This window comes from Protopterus annectens, chromosome 4.part0 (genome assembly GCF_019279795.1).
Source record: "Protopterus annectens isolate FY-2018-M chromosome 4.part0, PAN1.0, whole genome shotgun sequence".
NCBI classification, from domain to species: domain Eukaryota; kingdom Metazoa; phylum Chordata; order Ceratodontiformes; family Protopteridae; genus Protopterus; species Protopterus annectens.
Window position 1 is genome coordinate 410,012,340 of NC_056733.1, and position 24,633 is coordinate 410,036,972.

General features: G+C 40.5%; 1 protein-coding gene across 2 annotated transcripts in view; it reads left to right on the forward strand.

Annotated features, from left to right (window-relative positions):
• Window positions 1-24,633, forward strand: part of VSIG10 (V-set and immunoglobulin domain containing 10) — an 811,575-nt gene that overhangs the window by 603,095 nt on the left and 183,847 nt on the right. For both annotated transcript variants that reach the window (XM_044068350.1, XM_044068351.1), the window contains one exon: window positions 7,867-7,977. In XM_044068350.1, coding sequence (XP_043924285.1) covers window positions 7,867-7,977 — 111 coding nt within the window. The remainder of the gene's footprint in view (window positions 1-7,866; window positions 7,978-24,633) is intronic.

Here is a 24,633-nt window from a genome sequence, read left to right on the forward strand (position 1 = left end):
ATTAACAAATGGACAAGGACATTCACCAAAATTAACACAACAGAATCCCAGCTCTGCAAATCAACACATGAACAGTCCAAAACAACCAAGGTGGACAAGGAAGTGGAGAAACAAGACGAGAGTGAAAATGAAATTTTTGAAGATAGGTTAACTCACATTGATGATAAATGTTATATTGGCTGGTGGTTTTAAAGTGTTTTCGTGGTGGTTTTAAAGTGTTTTAATATTAGTCAGATGTCTCTCCAGGAAAATCCTATTTCACTGTTTAAAAAGGGATATAAGTTTATCCCAGTTTTGAAACAAGATGTTGCAAAAAGTTGAAACTGTATATTAGACAATTAAATTTGACTTTCTTCTTTGGGAACACAGTCAAACTAAATATGAAGTTAACATTAAAAAGTAAAAGTACCTTTATGCCACGATGTAACCCCTTAGTTTCTGTATTTGAGAAAATTGGCGAAAATAAATTTAGACTATTACTTAAACATCCAAGATTGCGTACTGTTAATTTATCAGTGGGAGAAAGGGAGTTGTTACATCAAATTAGAGGTAACAAAAGTATGAGAGTCATGAATCCTGACAAGGGGGAGGAGGCGTAAATATGGACTATTGGATGTACTGTAGTAAAATGTTAGAAATATTAAATGATACATCCATGTATGCATGTGTTTATAACAATTGGGTAAACATGGCATATGCCAAAAGAGATTATAATTTATTACTTATTTTTTCAAGGATCTATGTCAAGGGACACATTTGATTTTGTTACTGTGGATAAATCAGTCATTCCTCCAATATTTGCAATACCAAAGGTCCATAAAAATGTATATGACCCCTGCCTCAGACCCATAGTGTCAGCTGAAAGATTGAAAACAGAACATCTTCAGTGTAAAGGTTTGGTAGAAAAGGAAAGCCATATCAAACGTGTCTCTTGGCACTTGTTAGGACTTTTAAATAACACCCTTTTAAAGAGAATGTTCTAGTCATTACTATAGATGTGGTCAACTTATATTCTGTAATACCTCATGATATAGGGTTACAGCACTTTCATAATATATTATTGACAGACAGTACAAATAAACATTTAGATGTTCTAATTATCCACACATTCTTGGAACTGGTTTTGAAAAACAACTGTGTTTATTTTTATGGGGAATATTATCACCAGTCAACAGGGGTGATTATGGGGGCCAGATGTGCACCCACTTATGCCAAGTTAGTGTTACTGGACTGGGAATATATTAAAATTTCAGTTCTCCACATTTTAGGAATGTTTATCAATACTTTAGATTCATGGATAATGTAGTAATTTTATGGATGGATGAAAGTACCCCTTTCCTTAACTTTCTTTGATTTGAATAACTCTAGCTCTTTTTTGTAATTTACGTATGCATGTGACAGTGAAAAAATTAACTATTTGGACATTACTATCTTCAAGGACATTCAGAATAAAAGAAGTAGATCTAGTGTATATCGTAAAGAAACATACTCTAATTCATTGCTGCACTGCAAACGCTGTCACCCTTACTTCCAGAAGAGAAACATTGTAAAAGAACTGATGGGTCTACCTTTCGAGGCTGGTATCATTAGATGAAACATTTATTAATGACTTAGAAAAGCTTAGTAATATGTTTTTTGAGAGACTGTCCTGCACCTTTAATTCTGGGAGTTAAGGAGGATGTATTGAAAGGTAGAAATGAAAGATTTGCCCCTATTTTAAACATGTTAATATAAATAAAACTAAAAATTTAGATAAGATGGGAGAAATGCATATTGAATATAATAAACAGGCAGTTATGCTTAAGAATGTTTTACACAGCAAGTAATATTGTATTTCAAGCTGAATATAAATAACAGCTTGATATGTATCCAAAGGTGACATATAAAAGAGGAGAGAATCTAAAATATATTTTTGAGTAATATAATACAAGTCCAGATAATATATCACTTTCAAAAATGATGAAATTGGGCTGTTGTAAGTATTGTAGGTACATTAATGATGGACCTTTTGCAACGGTTGAGGGTTATAATAAAACCTTAGCATGTCCAGGAGTATGTCATTTTAAGTCCAAAATGGTTGTTTATTTGGCAAATTGTATTTCATACTGTCCATTTTATATTTTAAAGCTAAATGGACTTTGAAAGAAAGACTATATGAACAAGTTTATGAAATCTAAAGCAAGATTGTCTAACGCCTTGTACAAACATTCACTTACTTGTCAAGGATTTAAAAAAAAAATCAATTTTGTTATGGTTAACATTTCAGAAAGGGGAGGGTATGGTGAATTATTGCTGGATCAGAAGGAATTGATGTGGCACCTATGCTTGAATGCCACTGATAAGACCAGTTTGAGTGAAATTACATAATTTTATTGTATTCTTAAGAAAAGGGCTGAAACATATTAGTTTAAAAATTCATGTGTATCTGTTTTTATTTTAATTTATATTGGCAGTTTATCATGTCAGTGTTAATTACTTTTTTATATGAATGAATTTGCTTTAATTTTTAGAATGGTTAATTAAGTCATTTGATTGGTGGTTTTAAAATATGTATTTGCTATTTAAATGAGTTTGGACTGGTGCTGTTTATCTCTGAAGTCTATGGTTTTAAGATGAAAGCGATTAGATCTGAATAAAATATACTAACACATTGTGTGCTTTAGTATTTGGATATGGTTATTTTTCATGTTGAACATTAATTTTTGATATACGAGAATAAGTTTTCTGTTTCATGGTATGCTGGAGGAGTGGAGAAGTGTCTTGCGGCTTGGAGGTGTACTGCATATATTGCAACAACTTGCGAGGTTACTAAGAATTTAAGTATGGCATGGATAGACTACAAAAGCATTTGACAGCATCTCACATTCATGGATAAAGGACTGCTTACAGATGGGTAAGATACACCCTACATTGAGCAGTTACATTACAGTTAACATGAAACAATGGCAAACCATTTTGCAGCTAAGCCATGATAAGTGACAATTTATTATCCCAGAGATAAAAATTCAAAGGGGGATATTCCCGCATGACTCTTTTGTTTTGCCCTTAACCCATTAAGCTGTCTGCTTAACAAATTGTCATGGTTACAGTTTGGCTTCCATAAAACAGCAAAGTACAAAGGCTTCTCATCATCTTTTTGTGAATGATTTAGAACAGTTTGGTTCATCTGATGAGGAAATGAAAGCACAACTGCATGTTGTCAAAACTTTCTCAGATGATATAACAATGTTATTGGTCTTGATAGATGTGCAAAAGCTACCGAAAGCTGCAGCACCAAGAAAATATCTGGTAGAGAAATGTGATATGAAGGAACTTTAGCAGGAGGGAGTGTATAAATATTTGGGAATTGAAGGATCGACACTATAACAAGAACATATGTGAATCAGATTTGGTAATGAATATTTTAGAAGACTAAAATTTATACTGGAAACAGCCCTGACATCTATGAATAAAGTCCAAGCTATAAACCAATTTGCTCTTCCTGTTCTAACGTAAAATTTTGCAGTGATTGACTGGCCGTAAAAGTTATTGAATTAGTTGGACAGGATTTATGAAAATCATTTTATACCAAGATTATATATTCCCTGCCCTGAAGGAGGTATGGGCCTCCTCAAAATAATTACATGTATATCTCTGCAATTGTAGGACTGCATACCTATCTTCTGGCCTCATAAAACCCAAACATAGTGAAAGTTTTAAAACATGAGGAGAACAAGTCTAAGATGTCTTCCCTGCTTAGTTTAGCAGAAGTATATTGGTGTCAAGCAGAAATGGAAATCAGACCAGACGTAGACAAAAATCAGGCAGCAACTGAATTTGCCCAAAAACGAAAGAATATAAGGTGAAGGATCAGATGAGAAGGCAAGAAATGTGGAAAAAGCATAAATGTAATTGCAGTTACAGAAAACTCCTGGAGCAACCTCACATCAATCAGGATCTGAGACTGGAATGTTTAAGGAGATGTGAAACTAAACCAAAAGACGAATGGTTTATATTGGTGGCCCAGGATAGTGGACTACGTACACATCGGTTTACAAAGTCCATTGAACATGTTGGAGAAACAGACAAATGCAGGTTTTGTAAAATAGAATTAGAAACAGTAACACATATTGTTGCTGGGTGTGACAGTAATGGCAGAGGGCATGCATGATGAAAGGCATAATAATGTGGAAAGACTGTTGAATTGGGCATTATGCAAATATTACAATACTGAAGTACCTGCGAAACATTGAAAACATGAGCCGCAAATCATTATAGAACATGATGAAGTTTATATCACATGAGATCACCCATTACCAACAGTTCAGAAAAATAGATGTGAGAAAACCAGATATAGTAGTCCCTGAAAAGAAGACAAAAGTAGCATTGATCATTGAAATTGCTACACTCTGTGATTACAGTGTAGTACATACAGACAGAGGCACAAAGTCATAACATACCAGGATTTGCAGGCAGAAGCAAGGGCAATGTAGGAGGATACCCAGACAGTAGTAGGAGCAATGGGCAAAATTCATAGAATTTACAGTTGCATTTAGATATGCTACAGATATATGCATGTCCGTATGAATTGAAGAAAGAATCAATTCTGGGCACATTGTAGGTGCTGTGAAGTGCACTTTTGGCTATCCTCAAAGACTGAAGCAGTACTAATTTCATGAACTTTAATCACTTTGACTTAGGAAGGGGGTCCATTCCAGTCATGGTATTAAAAACCGAAAAGACTTGTAGAAATTAAACCATAGTTATTGTCAGAGGATTCTTCTATACATCTGCCCAATAAGGAGTCTCAAGTTGTGGCTAGATTAGGGAAGTGGGCATATGTGTTAGGCTTCTTTGAGATTCGAGCCATGAACTATGGCACTCACGTGACAAGATTCCAGCAGTTTCTTACCCTGCAAGCATTATACACTCCACAAAATCCAGTTATGCCTGAATCAGAGAAACAGCCCCAGGCTGCACTGTCCACAGGGTCTAATATTACTAACCTGACCATGCGCCTACTTCACAATGCTGTGGATGGGTCAATGAAGGCAGCAGGAGCTGGCAGCTCCATGAGATGATATCATGCTTGGCTGCACTTATGTGACTTTACAGACAACTTCAAAACATCATTTACTAAGGGAAAGGATGCAGAAGACTGAAAAGAACAGCGGGACTTTCTCTGTGTTGGAGTGAAGTTCAGGAAGCTCTACGCACTTTTTCCAAGAACCAAAAAGGGGGCTCAAACTCTCTGATGTCAAGTCTTACCTGCAGTATGACACATCTTCTGATGAAGGAAGCCTGCAAAATCAGGGGTGCTGAGGACCGTTCTCAGACAGGTGACCTCAAAACCCTTAGGGTTGCCCATTTGTTCCACCCTGGAGGCATTCATGGACACATATCCATCTACTCTCATCTGTTGCTCGCCACCACATGAGCTAGATGGGGAAGATGGATAATATCCAGAAGTTATTAAATTTAAATTTTGGAGCATCTCCCTTCACCCATTTTCCCATTTCCCAGTGTCCCACCCAGTCAGGAAAAGATGACTATACCAGAGATTCTGTCTCGCTTACAAGAAAGAGCCATCCAGGAAGTTCCACCAGACCAACAAGTATATAAATTTTGCTCACTTCTTCTTGATACCAAAAAAAAACACAAAAGACCTCCAGCCCATTTTGGATCTGAGGTCTTTTAAACAATTACGTTGAAAAGGCCCAGTTTTGAATGGTCATGGAGCAGTATTTCTTTCCTTGTCTTATTTAGAATGAATGGATGTGTTCAATAAATCTCCAGGATTATTATCTTCACATGAAGATTAAGAATGACTCCAGGAAATTTCTCTGCATCCATGTGTGGTCCATTCACTTTCAATTCAGAACCCTTCCATTTGGCCTCACCACAGCCCCCAGGGTGTTCACCACATGCATGGCATGGTATTTACAGGGATTCAAAATGTTTGCATACTTGAACAACTGTCTCTTGGCTGCTGCCTCCAGAGAATCATCCCTTCAGGCAAGGGAGCACCTTTTTCATCTTTGCACTTCCTGGGTATTATGGTGAATACAACAAAATCCAATTTAGTTCTCAATCAGTTATTAAGTTTTCTGAGTTGCCTGTTAGATACAGCCATGCCTGCATCTTTCTACCACAAGACAGAATTACATCATTGAAGATAGCTGTTCAACTCTTGTGGACTTAGATTGTCCTTTACAAGGTTAGAACTGAGATATCGTTAATGGTAGCGGCAGTTCTTATGCTGGTGTTCGCTCATTACCACATGAGAATTCTACAGTGGCTACTCCAGTCCCAGTGGTCTCAAAGACATGATCCTCTTTCCTTTCCTATCAAGATAACTCTGTTCTGCTATACCCATCTAAAATGGTGTCTCCTTTCACCCTATGTATTGACAAAAAGACCCTTTCATGTCCCTCCCATTAGCAGTAGTGACCACAGATGCATCCATCTTGGGGGGGGGGGGGGCAATATGAATCAAGATATCCACAGGTTGTGGTCAAACTTCGAGCCTTTTCTTCACATAAATGTCTTAGAGATGAGGGCAATCCTCCTTGTGTTGCAGGAACTACAGGATCACCTTCCTCTAGGGGTTATCAACATCCAGACAGACTACTTGACAGTAGTCTAGTTCATAAACAAGCAGGGGGGAAACGGATCTTACCCACTCTGCTGAGAACCCACAAGAGTGTGGCAATGGGCAATGGCATGTCACCATTTTCTGACTGCAACACACATTCGTGGTAAGGTGCAGTGATCTTGTGGATAGGCATCTCCTCCTTCCTAACTGGTGTTCCCAGAATCAGGCAATACCACACAAAATTTTCAGTCCCTGGGGTGAACCTTGCAGCAATTTGTTTATGACCCCACAGAATGCTAAGTGCAGCCAGTACTTCCTATTCTTCCTCAACAGTGACAGAACACCAGGGAAGCTCTGCCAATCATTGACCTCCCGGCTTACTTTACACTTAGCCCTCAACTCTTCTCATTTCCAAATTTATGCAGAAGAACATTCAGTGCATAGCAACAGTGATCCTCATTGCCCCATTCAGGTCCAGTTATTTATGGTTTCCCGTACTAAGACATTGCCTGCCTCTTATATCTGATATTGGATCTGCTGTCTTTCTCATCCAGGAAGCTTCACATTGACTTGTCCTATCTGAAACTAACAGCCTGATTTCTCCAGTTCCAGTGATGGCACATAATGATTTCCTTTCTTCTGAAGTGTTGCATATTCTTTTAGCCTGACAGAAGTCATCTACTCAAAAGGTGTACCATAGCAAATGGAAAAAAAAATTGTCTTATAGGAAGAATCTCAGAATATACAGAGCCTTTTTCAGCATCAGTACCAGATGTTTTGTCTTCCTTGTTCTCTGCTGGGTCCAGCTTCTGTACTATTAAGGTTCAGCAGACATCTTGATTTCATCATTTCATGTTGGGCTGTTTCCTTTATCTACACTTCTCAAGGTAAATCTTTGCCTGCTAAACCTAAAGTTCATTCCACTAGAGCAGTGTCTACATCAACCTTTTTCAGGGCATTTGCCCACAGATGAAATCTTTCAAGCTGCCACTTGACTTTTGGGGGGAGCAGGGCATTATGGGGAAAAAAGTTTAGGAAGGGCTTGAAGCTGTAACACTAAATTTGCTGGATTGGACCCGAACTGGGGCTCGGGCACCAATAGGTCATATTGGGCAAACTGGAATGAAAGGATCTATCATTATTGTAAGTACATAACTCATTTTTTTTTCAGTTTTCAATTTTGGTGTATGCCAGAAATGCAGTAAGGCTGTACTTTACTGGGACAGCTTCCCTCAGTACAGGAATAGTCTTCTAGTGAATATTTCAGTAATGCTATTTTTCTTCCTTTGCAGGTTCCAGAAATATCGCTGTGTTAGCTGGGGCTATAGTAGTGCTTATGCTACTAGGTGCTCTAGCTGTCATTGGAATTATACTTTACTACAATCGACATACTTTCTTCAAAGGTAAGGAAATCCTTCAGACTTAGATTAACACCATGGCTAACATGCTACAGTCATAGCTACTGTGAGTTCTTGTGTTTGCAAAATAATATCTGAACTTCACAGTTGTTGTAGCACTGTAGTGTTGTTATTACTGTATCATTAGATGACGAGACGGAACATTAGATTCAGCTTGTAGGTCATCACTTGCCAACAGCCAATCCCAGATGGAAGAATACCCACAATACTATGTTTATAGTGAGAACATTGTAAGTTAATGCAGCATGTAAGAGTACAAAATGGCACAGGACAGCGAATGGGAAATATTCCATGTTGTTTAAACAGACTGGCATTGCTAGGCCAGCTAAGACTATGCCCTTCTTCACAGCTACAAGCTCTTTCTTCTTTGTTCATAAACTATGCCTGTTTTCCCAAAGATGATTTCCTCCTAGATTGTGTTAGACAGAGCCAGATCATGGTCAAATGGGAACTTAGGCAGAGTGATAGACCACCCTCCCAGTCATTTCAGTGTCCCATTACTTGTCCCACCCAAGTTACCATAAACACTGTGGAAAACTGTCGTTGTGCATATTATTTTCTTCTTTCCTTCTGAAATGATTACAGAGATGTAGATTTAATTTAAAACTTTTAATTTATCCTTTGTTGACCAAGTTAGTTCCAAAAAGATTAGTAGCCTCTTTTCAGGGAAGACCCAAGGTGCTATTTATACTACTAAGGGAAATATGGCTAGGGCTGCAGGGAATTTTCCTTTCTCTTTTCTGTGTGTGTTGTGGGATCTTTTACATCCACCTATGCTATCACCAAGTCAGACAGATGCAGGTTCAGCAATCCATCTACGTGGAGTAGGAGTAGAACCCACAGCCTTTTGCACCAGAGGCAAGTTTGCTAACTTTTGCACCACTAACACTGTTTTTAAATTATATAGTACAAACACTAGTGGTCATTGCTGAACCAACCAAACAGCTGTACATTGAAAATAGACTTAATATGAGCTACAGTAAACTTCTCTTCCCTTGAAGCTCACATTCTTTGAAAAATGCACTGAAACTCGCATTCATTCATTTCATTGAAAATGCATCTGCCCAATGGTGGATTGTGTACCTTTGTCCCCAGGCTATTTTGACTCCATGGGCCCCCTGCATATATTTTTTAGAGCCATGCATATCTTTGATTCATATTCCCATTTGGTTTAAATTTATTTCATGTTTCATTTGTTAGAGTGCACTTTAAATTTGTAGTTTTGAACTTTTTTCAGTAAGGAGTGAAACAAAATGTATGGACCTATAATGACAAAAGTGCCAATTTCTGAACATTTCAACCAGCTCTAATGACTGGCACTGACTGATTGACTGTAATCCTTAGTGATTTACAAAAAAAAAGGTTGGGCATTTGGTGTAGAGGAATAAGCCTTTTGCCTCCTGTACCCAAGGTACAGGGTTTGAGCCTGAACAAGTCACTTAATAACTAAACTGTCTTCTCTAACTATGTAATTTTATATACACACACACACATACACCTACCTTCCATAGCCATAGTCCTAAATGCCACACATTGCATCCCTAATACTGCTGTTGCTATCACAAAAAGGTCTGTACCTGCAAAGAAATTCAGTGCTAATGCTGCATTATTGTTCTGTTTAAATAGTTCTGTATGTAATGCTAATGTTGTGTTCTTTTCCACTCGTTTGAGTTTAATACACCCACCTGGCTGTGAAATTAAGTCTTGCACTTCATTCTGTGTGCATTTGATGTGTCTTATTGGCTGGCTCCATTCAAGAAATTTTAAAGCAATATGACACAAAGCTCTGACCAGGAAAAACTTTTTTTTAATTCTTAAAGCAGCAGGCAGCATTACTGGGCCAAGCAGGAAAACTTTTCTTCTTTTTTAAATTAAATTAATGCTAGGGCCACTGACCAGCACTGGGCCCTAGGCAGCTGCTTAGGTCATCTAGTACTGAATCCTGCTCTGGTGTTGCATAGGAGGTTACTGACATGCACAGGCTATGATACTCTTTGCTCTTTCACATCCATTTCCTTGTTATCCATCACTGTCAGTGTTATACATTAGTACACAGTGTGAAATGATGTGCACTTTGCACTTTTACATGCTGTTTCCTTTATTTGTCATTGCTGCTAGTGTATATGGTGCACAGGCTGTGTATTGCATCTGGACACGCACACACACACACACACATATATATATATATATATATATATATATATATATATATATATATATATATATACACACACAAACACACACACACACAAACACACCATATTAGGTTCCAGATCAGTGAACTATATATTTCACTTTGCAGTCCACTGACTACTCACATGTGCACATTGTGTCTCAATTTTATATCAGCAATTTCAGTGACCTTGCCTAAAAAAGGCACTATAGGGGTGGCAAGAGCCTTTGCCAGTATCCGGAATCCCAAGGGCGACAGGTGCAGGCCATCTCTGGCAAAGCAGTGTGGTCTGTCGATCATGTCATTCCAGGCAGACAGATACTGGATTCCCTTAGAATGACACCAGAAGCTTAGCCAATTGTTAAAGTCAATCATTTTGTCCTTGTACTGTGGTGTCATTCTGGGTGATGGCAGGATGCTACTCAGGGCTAGGGTCATGCCGGCCTGGACTACAAGATCGGAGAGCTCCTCCATGTCTCTTTTCATATAGTCCAGGGAGGTATGTCTCAGGTAATTGACACCAACATGGACAATGACAGAGTCATATCTGTACTTGTGGAGTGACCTGAGTGTGTGCTTCATGTGGCAGATCCTGGCACCTGACAGACAGCTGACAGTAACCTTTTCCTTGTTTAGCCTGGTGAGTGGAACATCAGTGTGCCTGTCTATAGAGTCACCTATGACTAGAGTGTTGGGTACGTTATGCCTTATGGGCTGTAGTTGAGTGGCAAACTGAGTATGTGGGCTATGTGTCATTTGGGTTGTGTTGGGGGGTGGAGGTTGCTTGCATTTCTGCTTTGGAGGTCTCTGTTGTTTGGGCAGATTTGTACTGAGAGCTTCCGCGAATGTAAGTTTGTGTTTTGTGCTTCTGTGTGTGTGTTTTGGTGGTGTAGGTTTTGAGGGACTATGTGATGAGTGTGGTACGGTGCAAGTGTTTACCTTCTCCTCTTGACTGTCTAGGCCAGTCTTTGGGGAAGAAAGCTTTGCTTCCAGTTTGGCTATATAAGTGCATCTCTCACAGGTCGTAGTGTTGGGTGGTAGGAGGAGAGGGTTGTCTGTGTGTACATGAGACAATTGCTGCATTGTCCCAAGATGCCCAGATTCATCAGGTAGACCGGAGAAAACACCGGGAGCTGACTTTTAGACATGCCTGAATATGTGCTTATTAAGTACTAAAAACTGTTTTCCTCTAGACAAGTGAGGAAAGTTGAGTGCTGTAGTAATTTGTAACTTATTTAGTGCTTACAATGAGTTCTGAACAAGTGCTGAGATCAAAGAAACAGCTGAGTGCTAAAACTTAAAAGCTGGCTAGTTGCAAGGGAAATTTTGAAAAACAGACTTTATGGTGCCAGGAATAGTTTAACCCCAGTTAAGTGGGGGGGGGGGGGTATCTGACCTGCCACAGGAAGGGGGGAAGCAAGCTTAGAATTTTTTTTTCCCAGTAAAGTGGAAATGGAGAAAGCTGGAACAGAAGTTAATTCAACGTTAAGAATCTGAGTGGCTTGGCATTCGCAAATGTTCTCTATTAGATTGAGTGAACTAATGACACTAGACTGGGAGGAGTGTCACAGATCAAATATACAGTATGGGCGGGCAGCTGCAAAGCCATCAAGTATAAGAACACACAACACTAGGGAGAGTGGGTAGGAAAAATTACAGTTCCTAGCTGTAGCCACTAAATGAAAGTTTTAAACAGATCAAGGAGCAGACTCGAGAATGCTTTTAACTGTAAACAGACAAAAATGCACAGAAAAGCTTGGATAGAGCACTCACAAACAGAAAATGCAACTCTCGGTATGAAAAAGCAGTTTACAGTTAAGTAATGTTAAAACAGTATAAAACAGTACATAAATGCAGTGAAACAATAAAAAAGCTTTATAACAGTGCAAAAATGTAGTAGATCAACTGTATAGCACAATTATAAGCGTTTCAGAAGTGCAGTTCAGTGAAATAAGTGTAAGAAATAACTTATCCTGCTCTTGGAATGTTAATTTGGAAAACAGTGATACTCATTGCTTTGACCTCTGCAAGAAGAGTATCTGAGTTGCAAGTTCTTATAGTGGTCGGCCTTACTTCATTTTTCCTAAGGATCCAAATGAATCACCAAAGCAGTTAAAGGACTTCAAAAGTACAATTAGATATCAGTCCACAGAAATAAAACAAAAAAGTCCAATGCTCTAAAACTCAAACGTCTTTAATAAACCAAATGACAAAGCTTTCAAGTAAAAACTCATAAGTGTGTAAAATACAAGCCTTCTACAGACCTTATAAATAATGTGCAGCCAATCTCCTCAAACAATCAATTAACTTCATTTAATGTCATTTAAAGTGCCCAGTATTAAAAATCGATAACTAAATTAAAAGTACATACTAAACACAATCCTATTATAACCAAAAAAAGTAAATAACATCATGTTTATCTTTTAAAATTGGTTTAATGCTGACACTAGTATTAAACCCAGGAAAATGGTCAGCTCGAAAATAATTGATCCATTTGTAATCAGACATTTCTGTCTTGTTTATAATATCCCCCCCACTGTTCACAAAAATAACTTACAGAATCCTGAACTTAAATTTATATCGTGGTCCTTCACTAGATATATGCTTAGCTAAAGCATTTGTTCATTTCTATATATATCTGAAAGATGTGCACTTATGCCGTCTTTCAGCCTCTTATTGGTTTGCCACTATAAAAACAATCACATTGTATACAGTGAGCAAAATATATCACATTTTCTGTAATGCAAGTACCCTTTGCCCTAAATGAAAAGCTTTCCCCACTAATCGGATGTTTAAAAAATCAGAGCAGATTCTCTACAGTGGGCAGAATTATAACCGGGGACAGTACCCATCTTATTTATATTATTACTAGATTTTTTCTTATTGTGAACATCTTTATAACAAATATATTGTTTTAAATTCTTGTCTCTCTTGTAAACAAATATTTTTTTCCCCTATTAATTCACCAATTTCTTGATTAAATGTTGTAATCACTTATAATATCAGAATGTCTATTGTATTCTTACCAGTAGTAGAATTAACCTCAGTATTAACTGTATTCATAAAATAAAGTTTAGCTGCATCTTTTCTCAGCTGTTTTACTAAATCTTTGGATCTATTAATAAGATGTACATCATATCCCTTGCTCTTAAAATCAGCTGCCATTCCTTCCATTTCACTAATGAACGTCCCCTCATTAGTGCTCAACCTACTAGCTCTCATAAATTGACTCTTAATAACACCTCAAAAAACATGTTGAGGGTGCATACTCTGAGTGGACATATTTAACAGCTTGCACTTTTTTCCTATAGATGGCAGTACTGAATGAACAATCTTCTTTGGTGACTATAACATCTAGGAAATTAATGGTTTCCATAGCTGCCAACACCCTAGCCCAAAGGTCCTAGAATTTATAAACTCAAATGCTATGGAACAACTTGTTACCACTCCCACAAGAGGGGAAAACATACTGGACCTGCTCATCACCAACATGGGGACTCTATGCTCCAGACCAGAAGTGTATCCCTCACTGGTAAGATCAGACCATAAACTAACCTCACTGGATATTCACATCCCAACCCCACCCCCTGCCCAGAAAACCACAGTGAAAAACTTCTCTAAAGCAAATTTCACACTCCTCAAAACTGAGGTGGAATCCTTCAAAGCCCCTGAGCTTGTGGAAAATACGGCCCAAATCGCAGAATCCTTTATAAACGCATTCTATGAACACCCTCAGGAATGCATGGATCATGCAATCCCAAATAAAACCAAGACCCAATCATCCAAAGGCAGACGTCCTGTCTGGTGGACCCCAGCCATAAACAAACTATACAGTAGAAGGAGGAAGCTACTACATGATAGAGCAAAATCCCAAAAAGGGAAGGCATCTCTGATCAGTATTAGCAAAAAACTACGGGCACTCATAAAATCGGCCAGCTTCGAGAGAAAAATTGCACAGGACACTAAGGATAATGACAAGGCTTTCTTTAGTTATGTTAGGAACCTGGGTGGAAATTCCCAGATATGCTTAGAATAAGTCCAAAATGACAAAAAATACATCGAACCCACAGACATTGCCAACATCCTAGTTGACAGGTTCAGCGCAAACCCCCCCCCCCACCAAAAGGGCAAATATCTATCCCAGCAGAGTGCTTGCCCCCCTGACATCTCAGATGCTCAGGTAAAAGCCGCCCTCTCCAAAGCAAAAAACACAGCATCAGTGGGACCAGACAGTGTCCCGGGCTGCGTCCTACATGAACTCCAAGAAGAGCTAAACCCAAACATAAAACTACTGTTCAATCTCAGCCTTACTACAGGATGTGTACCCAAAGAGTGGCGTACAGCAACAGTGGTCCCTCTCCACAAAGGTGGTGCCTCAACAGATCCAGGAAACTATCGCCCCATAAGCCTGACTAGCTTGGTCTGCAAAGCTGTGGAAAGAATCATCATGGACCTCATAAATAAAGATATTGGGGACCTACAGACACTGGATCCTACCCAGTTCGGCTTTAAGGGCAGATCCTGCCTCTTAAACCTGGTCGATTTCTTTGAAACAGTCACCAAGGCCATTGACGAGGGGAAGGTGGTCCACACAGCCTACCTGGACCTCACAAAAGCCTCCAATACAATACCCCACTCGGGCATTATAGATAAGCTCACCAGCTTAAATATAAACCCCTATGTCACTAGATGGGTTGCAAACTGGCTGAAGGACAGAACCCACATGGTTAGAATTGCTGGAGCCATGTCAGACTCCAAACCAGTTACAAGTGGCGTCCCACAAGGCTCAGTCCTGGGACCTCTCTTGTTCGGTATATATTTCTCTGAGGTACAGGCCAACACGGAAGGACTGTGGCTGACCATGTTCGCAGATGACTGCAAACTGGGTGCCATAATCGACTCTCCAGCCGACACAATCATCCTCCAAAAGGGTCTCATAGAAACAGACAACTGGTGCCAGAGCCATGGCCTCAAGCTAAACGCCAAAAAGTGTATAGTCATCCCCTTTGGCAAAAACAAAGTGCCCACAAATTACCACATAGATGGTAATCCATTGTACAGAAGAAGTAATTAGGGACCTGGGGACCCAAGTTGATAGCAATCTCTCATTTGACAACCACGTGGCCAAAGTGGTTAGAAAAACATTTTATATAGCCCACCTAATCATGAAGGGATTCGCATCTAGATCAGGGGAGGTCATCGTGCCTCTTTACTCATCCCTCATCAGGCCCATAATTGAGTACAATGCCCCTTTTGGGATGTACCTTACCAGACACCTGCAGCAACTGGAAAGACCCCAATAGTACCTCACCAAGAGGATCAAAGGACTCAAACAGATGCCATATGCTGCCCGGTTAAAGAAACTCCAGCTCTACTCAGAGGCATACCGCCTGCTCAGAGGCGATCTGTGCCTGACGTATAAAGCCATGTCCAACCCGGAATTAATGGACATGCTGCACCTCAGAAAATCCAAATCCCATCAAGCTACGCGCTCGAGAGACTTGAACCTCAGCACTGAAATAAATAGGACATGCTGGAGGGACAGATTCATAACCCAGAGGCTCCCTTCACTCTGGAATAAAATCCCAGTCCAGGTTAAGCAGAGTCCCTCATTGACTCTCTTCAAGAGGAATCTTGATGAGTGGATGGGAGATCGTAGGTTTACCCCGGGTATCACTTCTGTGTCACTGTTAGACAGAGGCACAGTATACTAACCTCGAAAAAGGGCATAGCAGAATTAATTTAAAATGGGTGGCAAAAGCCAAGCACACTCTGGCTAGGCTTATAAATGCCCTAGGGCAGATAGCCTAGTATGAACCTATGAACCTAAATGTCAAACTGCAAAAAATCAGTAGTAGATTGTAAGTAATAGACAATGTTCTCCAATTCACTCACTGATCCATTCCATAAAAGGAATACATCGTCCACAATATGCTTATAGAACAGCATTTTACTATTTCTAAATATTCCACTTTGTTCCATATATATATATATATATATATATTTATATTTATATATATATATATATTTATATATATATTTATATTTATATATATATATATATATATATATATATATATATATATTTATATATATATTTATATTTATATATATATATATATATATATATATATATATATATATATATATATATATATATATATATTTATATATATATTTATATATATATATATATATATATATGTTGTTCCTCCCATCTTGTTAGTACAAGGTTAGCATAGGTGTTAGCGATGGGGGTACCCATCGCTACACCTTGCTTATGATGGTAATAGTCATTATCAAAACTAAACACATTATTTTTAAGAACTCATTCTAGCATAGAATATAATAGTTCAACCTTATGTGTACTAAATTTACCATGTAAAATTGTGAATTCCCTTATTGCCTCAACTCCATAGCGGTTAGGAATTACAGAGAATAATGACTTAATATCCATTGTTATTAGCAATATATTTGTAGCGCACCCACTGGTGTAGCCGAAGAGACATGGGTTCCTTCCTACCTGATTCCGGATATTGGCTAAGGCTCTTGCCACCCCCATAGTGCCTTTTTTAGGCAAGGCTCAAATTCTAAACCTACCACCCTAGAAAATAAAAATGGGAAGAAACTGAGGGTAATGCTGCTCAATGCCAGAAGTCTAAATCTCAAAATGCAGGCACTCGAGGCCCTTCTCAGTATGGAGAACATCGATGTCTGTGCTGTAACTGAAACCTGGCTCAAGGCTCCTGAGAGCACCCCGGCACTATTAGGTTTTACCTCATATCATGCGTTCCAGCCCCAAAACCCGGACCACACCACAAAAGGAGGGGGTGTATCCATATTCATAAAGGATACCCACACCTCCAGGTTGGTGGCAACGCACGAAGCTTCTGAAACCATCCAGGTGCAACTAACCATAGGCAAAACTGCTCTACAAATTGTAGCAAGCTACAGGCCACCCTCTCAAACTCAGGAACCCCACACAGCCTTCCTGAAGACACTGGAGGGTATAAATGTATCTCCAAACACCATCATATTGGGTGACTTCAACTACCCGAATATAGACTGGGAACATTACTCAAGCCCTAACTTTCTAGCCCAACGGTTCCTGGAGTTCATAAATTCAAATGCCATGGAACAGCTAGTCACTGTTCCCACGAGAGGAGAAAATATACTAGATCTCATTGTCACAAACATGGGGACAAAATGCTCCACACCGAAGTATATCCCTCATTGGTGAGATCTGATCATAAACTAATCTCACTGGAAATGCACAGTCCGACCTCACCCCAAACAAAAAAGATCACAGTGAAGAACTTCTCTAAAGCAAACTTCACACTACTCAAGACTGGTGTGGTATCCTTCAAGGCCCCTGAGCCAGTGGAAACCACAACCCAAGCTGTGGAAGCCCTTACAAATGCCTTCTATGAACACCTCCAGGACTGCATGGATCAGGCAATCCCAACTAAAACCAAGACTCTTTCCACAAAGGGCAAACGTCCAGTCTGGTGGACCCCAGCCATTAACAAACTTTACAATAAGAAGAGAAAGCTATTACATGATAGAACAAAATCCATAAAAGGGAAGTCACCCCTGATCATTATTAGTAAAAAAATACGAGCACTCATAAAATCAACTAAGGCCAATTTTGAGAGAAAAATTGCCATGGATTCAAAGGACAATCATAAGGCCTTTTTCAGCTATGTTAGGAACCTGGGTGGAAACTCCCAGATATGCTCAGAATTAGTCCAAAATGATACAAAAATCACTGAACCCACAGACATTGCCAACATACTGGCAGACAGGTTCAGTGCAAACTTCACGGCCCTCTCCCCCCCCTAAAGGAGAGATACTGTCCCAGCCGAGTGTAGCCTCCCAGACATCTCAAATGCGCAGGTGAAAGCTGCTCTCTAAAGCTAAAAACACAGCATCAATGGGACTGGATGGTGTCCCCGGCTGTGTGCTACACGAGCTAAATGAGGAATTAAACCCGCACATAAGGCAGCTGTTTAATCTCAGCCTTACCACAGGATACGTGCCCAAGGAGTGGCGACGGCAACTGTGGTCCCACTCCACAAAGGCGGCGCCTCACGGACCCTGGTAATTACCGCCCCATAAGCTTAACAAGTCTAGTCTGCAAAGCTATGGAGAGGTTCATAATGCATCTCATAAGCAAAGATATAGTTGACTTGCAGACATTGGACCCGACCCAGTTTGGCTTCATCAAGGGAAGATCATGCCTTTTGAACTTGGTCGACTTCTTCGAAACAGTCACCAAGGCCATTGATGAGGGAAAGGCAGTCCATACAACCTACCTTGACCTTGCAAAGGCTTTCGACACAATACCCCACTCGGGTATTGTAGAAAAACTTACCAGCTTAAATGTAAACCCATATGTCACAAGATGGGTTGCAAACTGGCTTAAGGACAGAACCCACAGGGTTAGAGTTGCTGGCGCTATGTCAGACTCCAAGCCGGTCACAAGTGGTGTCCCACAGGGCTCGGTCCTTGGCCCGCTATTGTTCGGCATCTACTTCTCAGAAGTACAGGCCAACATGGGAGGACTTTGGCTGACAAAGTTTGCTGACGACTGCAAACTGGGCGCCATAGTGGAAAGTGCATCGGACACGGATATCCTTCAGAAGGGACTCACGGAAACAGATAGCTGGTGCCAGAGCCATGGCCTGAAGTTAAACGCCAAAAAATGTGTAGTCATACCCTTCGGGAAAAACAAGGTAACCCCAAGCTACCATATAGGTGGCAATCCACTAAGCACAGAAGAGGTTATCAGGGACCTGTTGTCCCAGGTTGACAGTGGCCTTTCTTTTGACACTCACATTGCTAAAGTGGTTAGAAAGACCTTCTACATTGCCCACCTGATCATGAAGGGATTCACATCCAGATCTAGTGAGGTCATTGTTCCCCTGTACTCTTCACTTATCAGACCAATGACCGAGTACAATGCCCCATTCGGGATGTATCTCACCCGACATCTGCAGCAATTGGAGAGACCCCAAAAGTTCCTCACCAAAAGGATAAAGGGACTCCAAAATCTGTCATATGCTGCCAGATTGAAGAAACTCCAGCTCTATTCAGTCGCATACCGTCTGCTCAGAGGTGACATGTGCCTGACATACAAGGCCATGTCCAACCCGGAATTAATGGACATGCTCCACCTCAAAAAATCCAAATCCACCAAAACCCCTAGAGCAAGCGACTTACACCTTAGCACGGATATAAATAGGATGTGCTGAAGGGATAGATTTATCTCTCAGAGACTCCCTATGCTGTGGAATAAAATCCCGGTCCATGTGAGGCAGAGCACCTCACTGACTCTGTTCAAGAGAAATCCTGACCTGTGGATGGGAGATCGTAGGTTTACCCCGGGAATCATCTCTGTGTCACTGCTGGACAGAGGCACACCAAACTAATGGGCACAGTATTTTTTCAGATAAGGAGTGGCATAAGCCACAAAAATTTGGGCTAGGCTTATAAATGCCTTAGGGCAGATAGCCTAGTATAAACCTATGAACCTATGATTCTGGTAACACCACTATTAGGCCCAACACACCTAGGTGACCAGAGGGACAGATTTTACTGTAGGTGACGCATCTAGTTTAAAAAGGCAATAGTACAACCATAAACAAATTATTTCAACAGTGCACCAGTTAGCAATAAGGCAAGGTAAGAATATGCATGCAATGAAAACATACACCCCCCCTCTTCACCAGAACACAACAGAAGAATGTCTTGACATTCAGACATACACAAAGAGCAGTAAAGCTTTATAATGCAGCAGTACAAACACGGGAAAAATGCAGTGCCATTAAAAAATAAGAGTCATAATACAACAATACAGATATGAGAAAATGCAATGTCATTGAGCAGCAGAATTCTTGAAGGCAGCAGTACTAACACAAGCAAAATGCAATGTCATTGAACAATGAGGGTTTATAGTGCCACAATACAAATATGAGAAAATGCAATGTCATTGATCAGTAAAGATTCATTAAGGCAGCAGTACTAACATGGCAAAATGCATTATCATTGAACAATAAAGAATTATAGTGCCACAGTACAAATATGAGAGAATGCACCCTCTACCCCCTTTGATAAATTCTTAACAGACCAACTATGAAACACTCTGTTATACCTTGTTCATTGTCTTGTTGCCGGCATGATGGGGCCCAAGTTGGAGCTCATATGGATCCCAGTTATTTGTAATCCACAAAGCATTAAAGGGGGGGACCACAATCTTATAAAAATATAAAATGACGACCAGAGCCTCTCACCACTCCATCGAAAATATCCTAGTGACTAGGCGCAGTGGTTCCTCTGATGAGAAAAATAGAAAGTCAACCAGAACTCTGTTAATCATTTATGGCTTTTCGGTCCTAGGCCCAAGGGAACTCCTTTTTTTGCTTTATCATAGCAGGCGTGGAACTACTGGTTTCAGACGTCTCTCCTGATTCCACAAAATACCATATCCAGGATTTCAGTAAGAGACAGACACAATCTGCTATTTACTTCCCTGTCCCAAAACACTAGAAAAGAAAATCCAGTCTTGCTGCAAGGCCCTTTTTTCCTTCAGCTACATGTTTGTCTTCCCTCCTTCAGCTAGTGTTCCAGTCTCCTCTTTCACTTTCAAAATTCTGTTTTATATTCCTGAAAAGGAGCTCCACCTTGTGGTGTAATGGAAAACTAAAGTCTATTACTTCTACATGAAATACAGTGGGAGCCACACTCTCTCCCCCCATTTGAAAATCTTGGGTCCCTCCAAGTCAAAGGTAGATTAGCTGAAAATATTTACAAACACTAATGCACCATCAATTGAACAATATTTTGCATTCAGAAGGTACATTCCACCAAGGGTAATCAGCCTTATGCTTAACTTTGGGCAGGGTGTCACCACTGGAGTAGGAGGCATAGGGATTATGAGCGCAGAACCTCTGATGAGCTGTGGTCACAGGTTCCTGTGTACTATATCCCAAACTGTTATAGGTAAGTCTCTGTGGGGGGGCCGAATCAGTCTCTGCAGTTTTGGTTAGGAGGAGACAGCCAAGGAATTTTGCTCTGAAGATTTGTCACTCATCACATTCAGTGTCTAGTTCTTCAGTAGGAATATTGTCTACTTCTAAGATCTCCTCTTGTGTAACTTCACTTTCATTGTCCATAACGGTATGACTGTCCTCAACACTATTTTCTGAAGTTTGCATAGCAGGGCCTCCATCAGTATCGGGTTCTGCAAGAGGCACAGAAACATTACTTAGTCTATTGTTGGGTCTGGGCTGCTCAAAATGACAAGGAACAAATTCCGTTGCATTTACATTGAGATTACAGCCCACGGGGTCTTGAACATCCTCATAAAAAAGCCCACTGAAACCCCAGTCATCATCACTGTCATCCTCTCCTTCAGCAGGAGGAAACGCAGGCTCTTGACTATTGGAGAGGATAGTTCCTCTCCACCTTAGCCTTCTGGATTGCCTTGAGTTAGGCTTCCGCTGAGTCATTCTGGGTTCCATATTCATGAGTCTCACTGATTTTGCCAAAGGCATTAAGTTGTTTCGGAGCCAGGTTTTAATGGGTCCTTCTTTCCCCTCAGGGCAAACTTGGTAGACAGGGATATTAGATAGCTGAGAACAAATTATGTAAATTTCAGATCCCCAGCAGTCAGCTAGTTTATGCTTTCCTTGTAGTCCCAAGTTTCTCAAAAGAACTCTGTCCCCTGGCTGCAAATCATGCATCTTTACTTTTTTGTCGTTGTGAGCCTTGTTTCGCTGATGTCTTTGTCCTGTTGATTTTTCAGCAAGTTCATAAGCCTGTCTGAGGTTCTTCTTGAGTCTCTCCACATAACTGCCGTGAAATTGCTCTGGTGTATCATCAGCTGCGACTCCAAAGGTGACGTCAGCAGGAAGATGAGTTTCTTTCCCAAACATTAGGAAGTAAGGCAAGAATCCTGTAGCATTATTTTTAGTACTGTTGTAAGCATGCACCACTGTGGCTACATGTCTACTCCATTGACTCTTCTTCTCAGCAGATAGTGTCCCCAACATGTTTAGTAAAGTTCTGTTGAAACGCTCAGGCTGAGGATCCCCTTGAGGATGATAAGGAGTGGTGCGGATGTTTTGGACTCCCAACAGAATGAGCAGTTCATGGACAAGCTTGCTCTCAAAATCATGTCCTTGATCAGAGTGTTTCCTTTTTGGCAGGCCATAGTGTACAAAGAACTTTTCAACTAGTAGTTTTGCCACTGTAATAGCTTTCTCATCGCGAGTGGGAAATGCTTGAGCGTACCTGATATAGTGGTTTGTCAACACCAGCACATTACTGATCCCGCCTTCATCCAGTTCAATGCACTGAAAATCTATACAGACCAGTTCCATGGGTCCACTACTTTCCATTTGACCCAGTGAGGCAGCTCTGTCCAGCAGAGTCTTTCTCTGAATGCAACAAAGACATGTATGACAATAATCTTCAACATCTTGCTTCATGCATGGCCAGTAGAACCTGTCTCGTACCAAACCCATAGTTCTGTCATAACCAAGATGACCATGTTCATTATGCAATGACCGGAGTACTACTACTGTATACTGCTGAGGAAGCAGCAATTGCCATTTTTCACTGCCGAGTGCACTTGGAGATCTGTTATACACTAGTCCATTCTGTATCTGGAGTCTGTCCCATTCTTTGGCCAAAAGTCTTGCCAGAGGATGAATATCCGTGCGAAGCACATTAACTTGTTTCTTCTCTAAAGTAGCTACCACCAGCTGATCTAAGGGGTCTTCTCTTTGATCTCTCCTGAGGTCACTGTTACTCAAAGCTGGTAGCGATGAAGCCTGCAAAGTGACCAGATTACAGTAAGCTTGGGGTATGCTTGCTGCAGACAGACCCAACTTCTGGGCCTAACATTCAGTGTGTTGATAACAGGTTGCAATCTGACACATAGCTCTCACCCCTGGCGCTGGAATTTCCACCCATTCATCGGGGTGTAAATCTCCCTGAGGTCTTCTGGACAGACCATCAGCATCTCTATTTTCGTGTCCTGGGTGGTATTTCAAACTAAAATTATAATTACATAGAGCTGCCATCCATCTGTGGCCAGTAGCATCTAGCTTTGTACTGGTCTGGATGTATGTGAGAGGATTGTTGTCAGTCTGCACTTCAAATTCAACCCCATAGAGATAGTCATGCAGCTTGTCCACTACCATCCACTTTAAGGCAAGTATTTCCAACTTGTGTGCAGGGTAGTTTCTTTCTGTGGGGGATAAACTCCGATTGATAAAAGCCACAGGTCTCCGCTTCGTCATACTCCTGGTAAAGGACTCCCCCTAAGCCATCCCTGCTAGCATCCACATGTAAAGTGTATGGCTTTGTTGAGTCAGCATATGCCAGCACAGGGGCATGTGTGAGGCAGTACTTAAGCTGTTCAAATACTCTTCACACTCAGGAGCCCGACGACTCTCGATGAGTTCTTTAGAACCTCTCGTCCCTTAGGCTTTTTCACAAGGATATCTTCATCTGTTTCATCTGCTTTCTCATATTTTGGAGCAAATGGTTGAGGGGTCTTGTGATCTTTGAAAATCCTTCCACAAAACTTCTGTAGTAACTGCAGAACCCCAGGAAAGATCGCAGCTGTGTGATAGTTTTGGGTCTGGGCCAAGATGTCACTGCTAAAACTTTGCTGGGATCTGTGGATATTCCATTTGCAGACACTACATGTCCCACATAGGTCACTGAAGGTTGGAAGAACTTGCATTTGTCCAATGACAACTTCAGGCCTTCCTTCTCATACCTGTCCAATACCTTCATCAGTCTTTCTTCATGCTAATCTAGGGTCCTCCCAAAGACAATGATGTCGTCCAGGTAGACTTGAGACTTCCAGGAGATGCATGTCTCCAACTGTTCTTTCCATGATTCTCTGGAAAGTTGCCGGTGCATTTGATAAAACTTGAGGTAAGCAATCAAACTCAAAAAAATCCTAACGGGGTGATGAAAGCAGTCTTCTTTATCTTCTGGGTGCATAGTGATTTGATAGTATCCACTCCTTAAGTCTAGCACACTGAACCACTTACTGCCCACCAGGCAATTTAGAGCATCTGCAATCCGGGGAATAGTGTACTGGTCTGGAATGGTTCGCTGATTCAGAGTACGATAGTCAACACACATGCAAATTGACCCATTCTTTTTCCTGACAACGACAATGGGAGAGGCATATGGACTTCTTGACTCTCAAATTATCCCTGCGGCTTTTAGTTCTTCCAAATGTTTTCTTAAGTCCTCCCTGAAGGGCTGGTCCTCTTTTACTCTTATTTGGTGTTCTGCACTTTTTGCACAGCCCACATCTAGTTCACTAGTAGAAAAACAATTTTTCTTTTTCATTAGTAGCTCTTTAACTCTGGTTAGCCAGTCAGGGTGCAAGAGACCACCTCCTATCTCAATTATCTTCCAGCTTCAACTTGTTGGCTCTG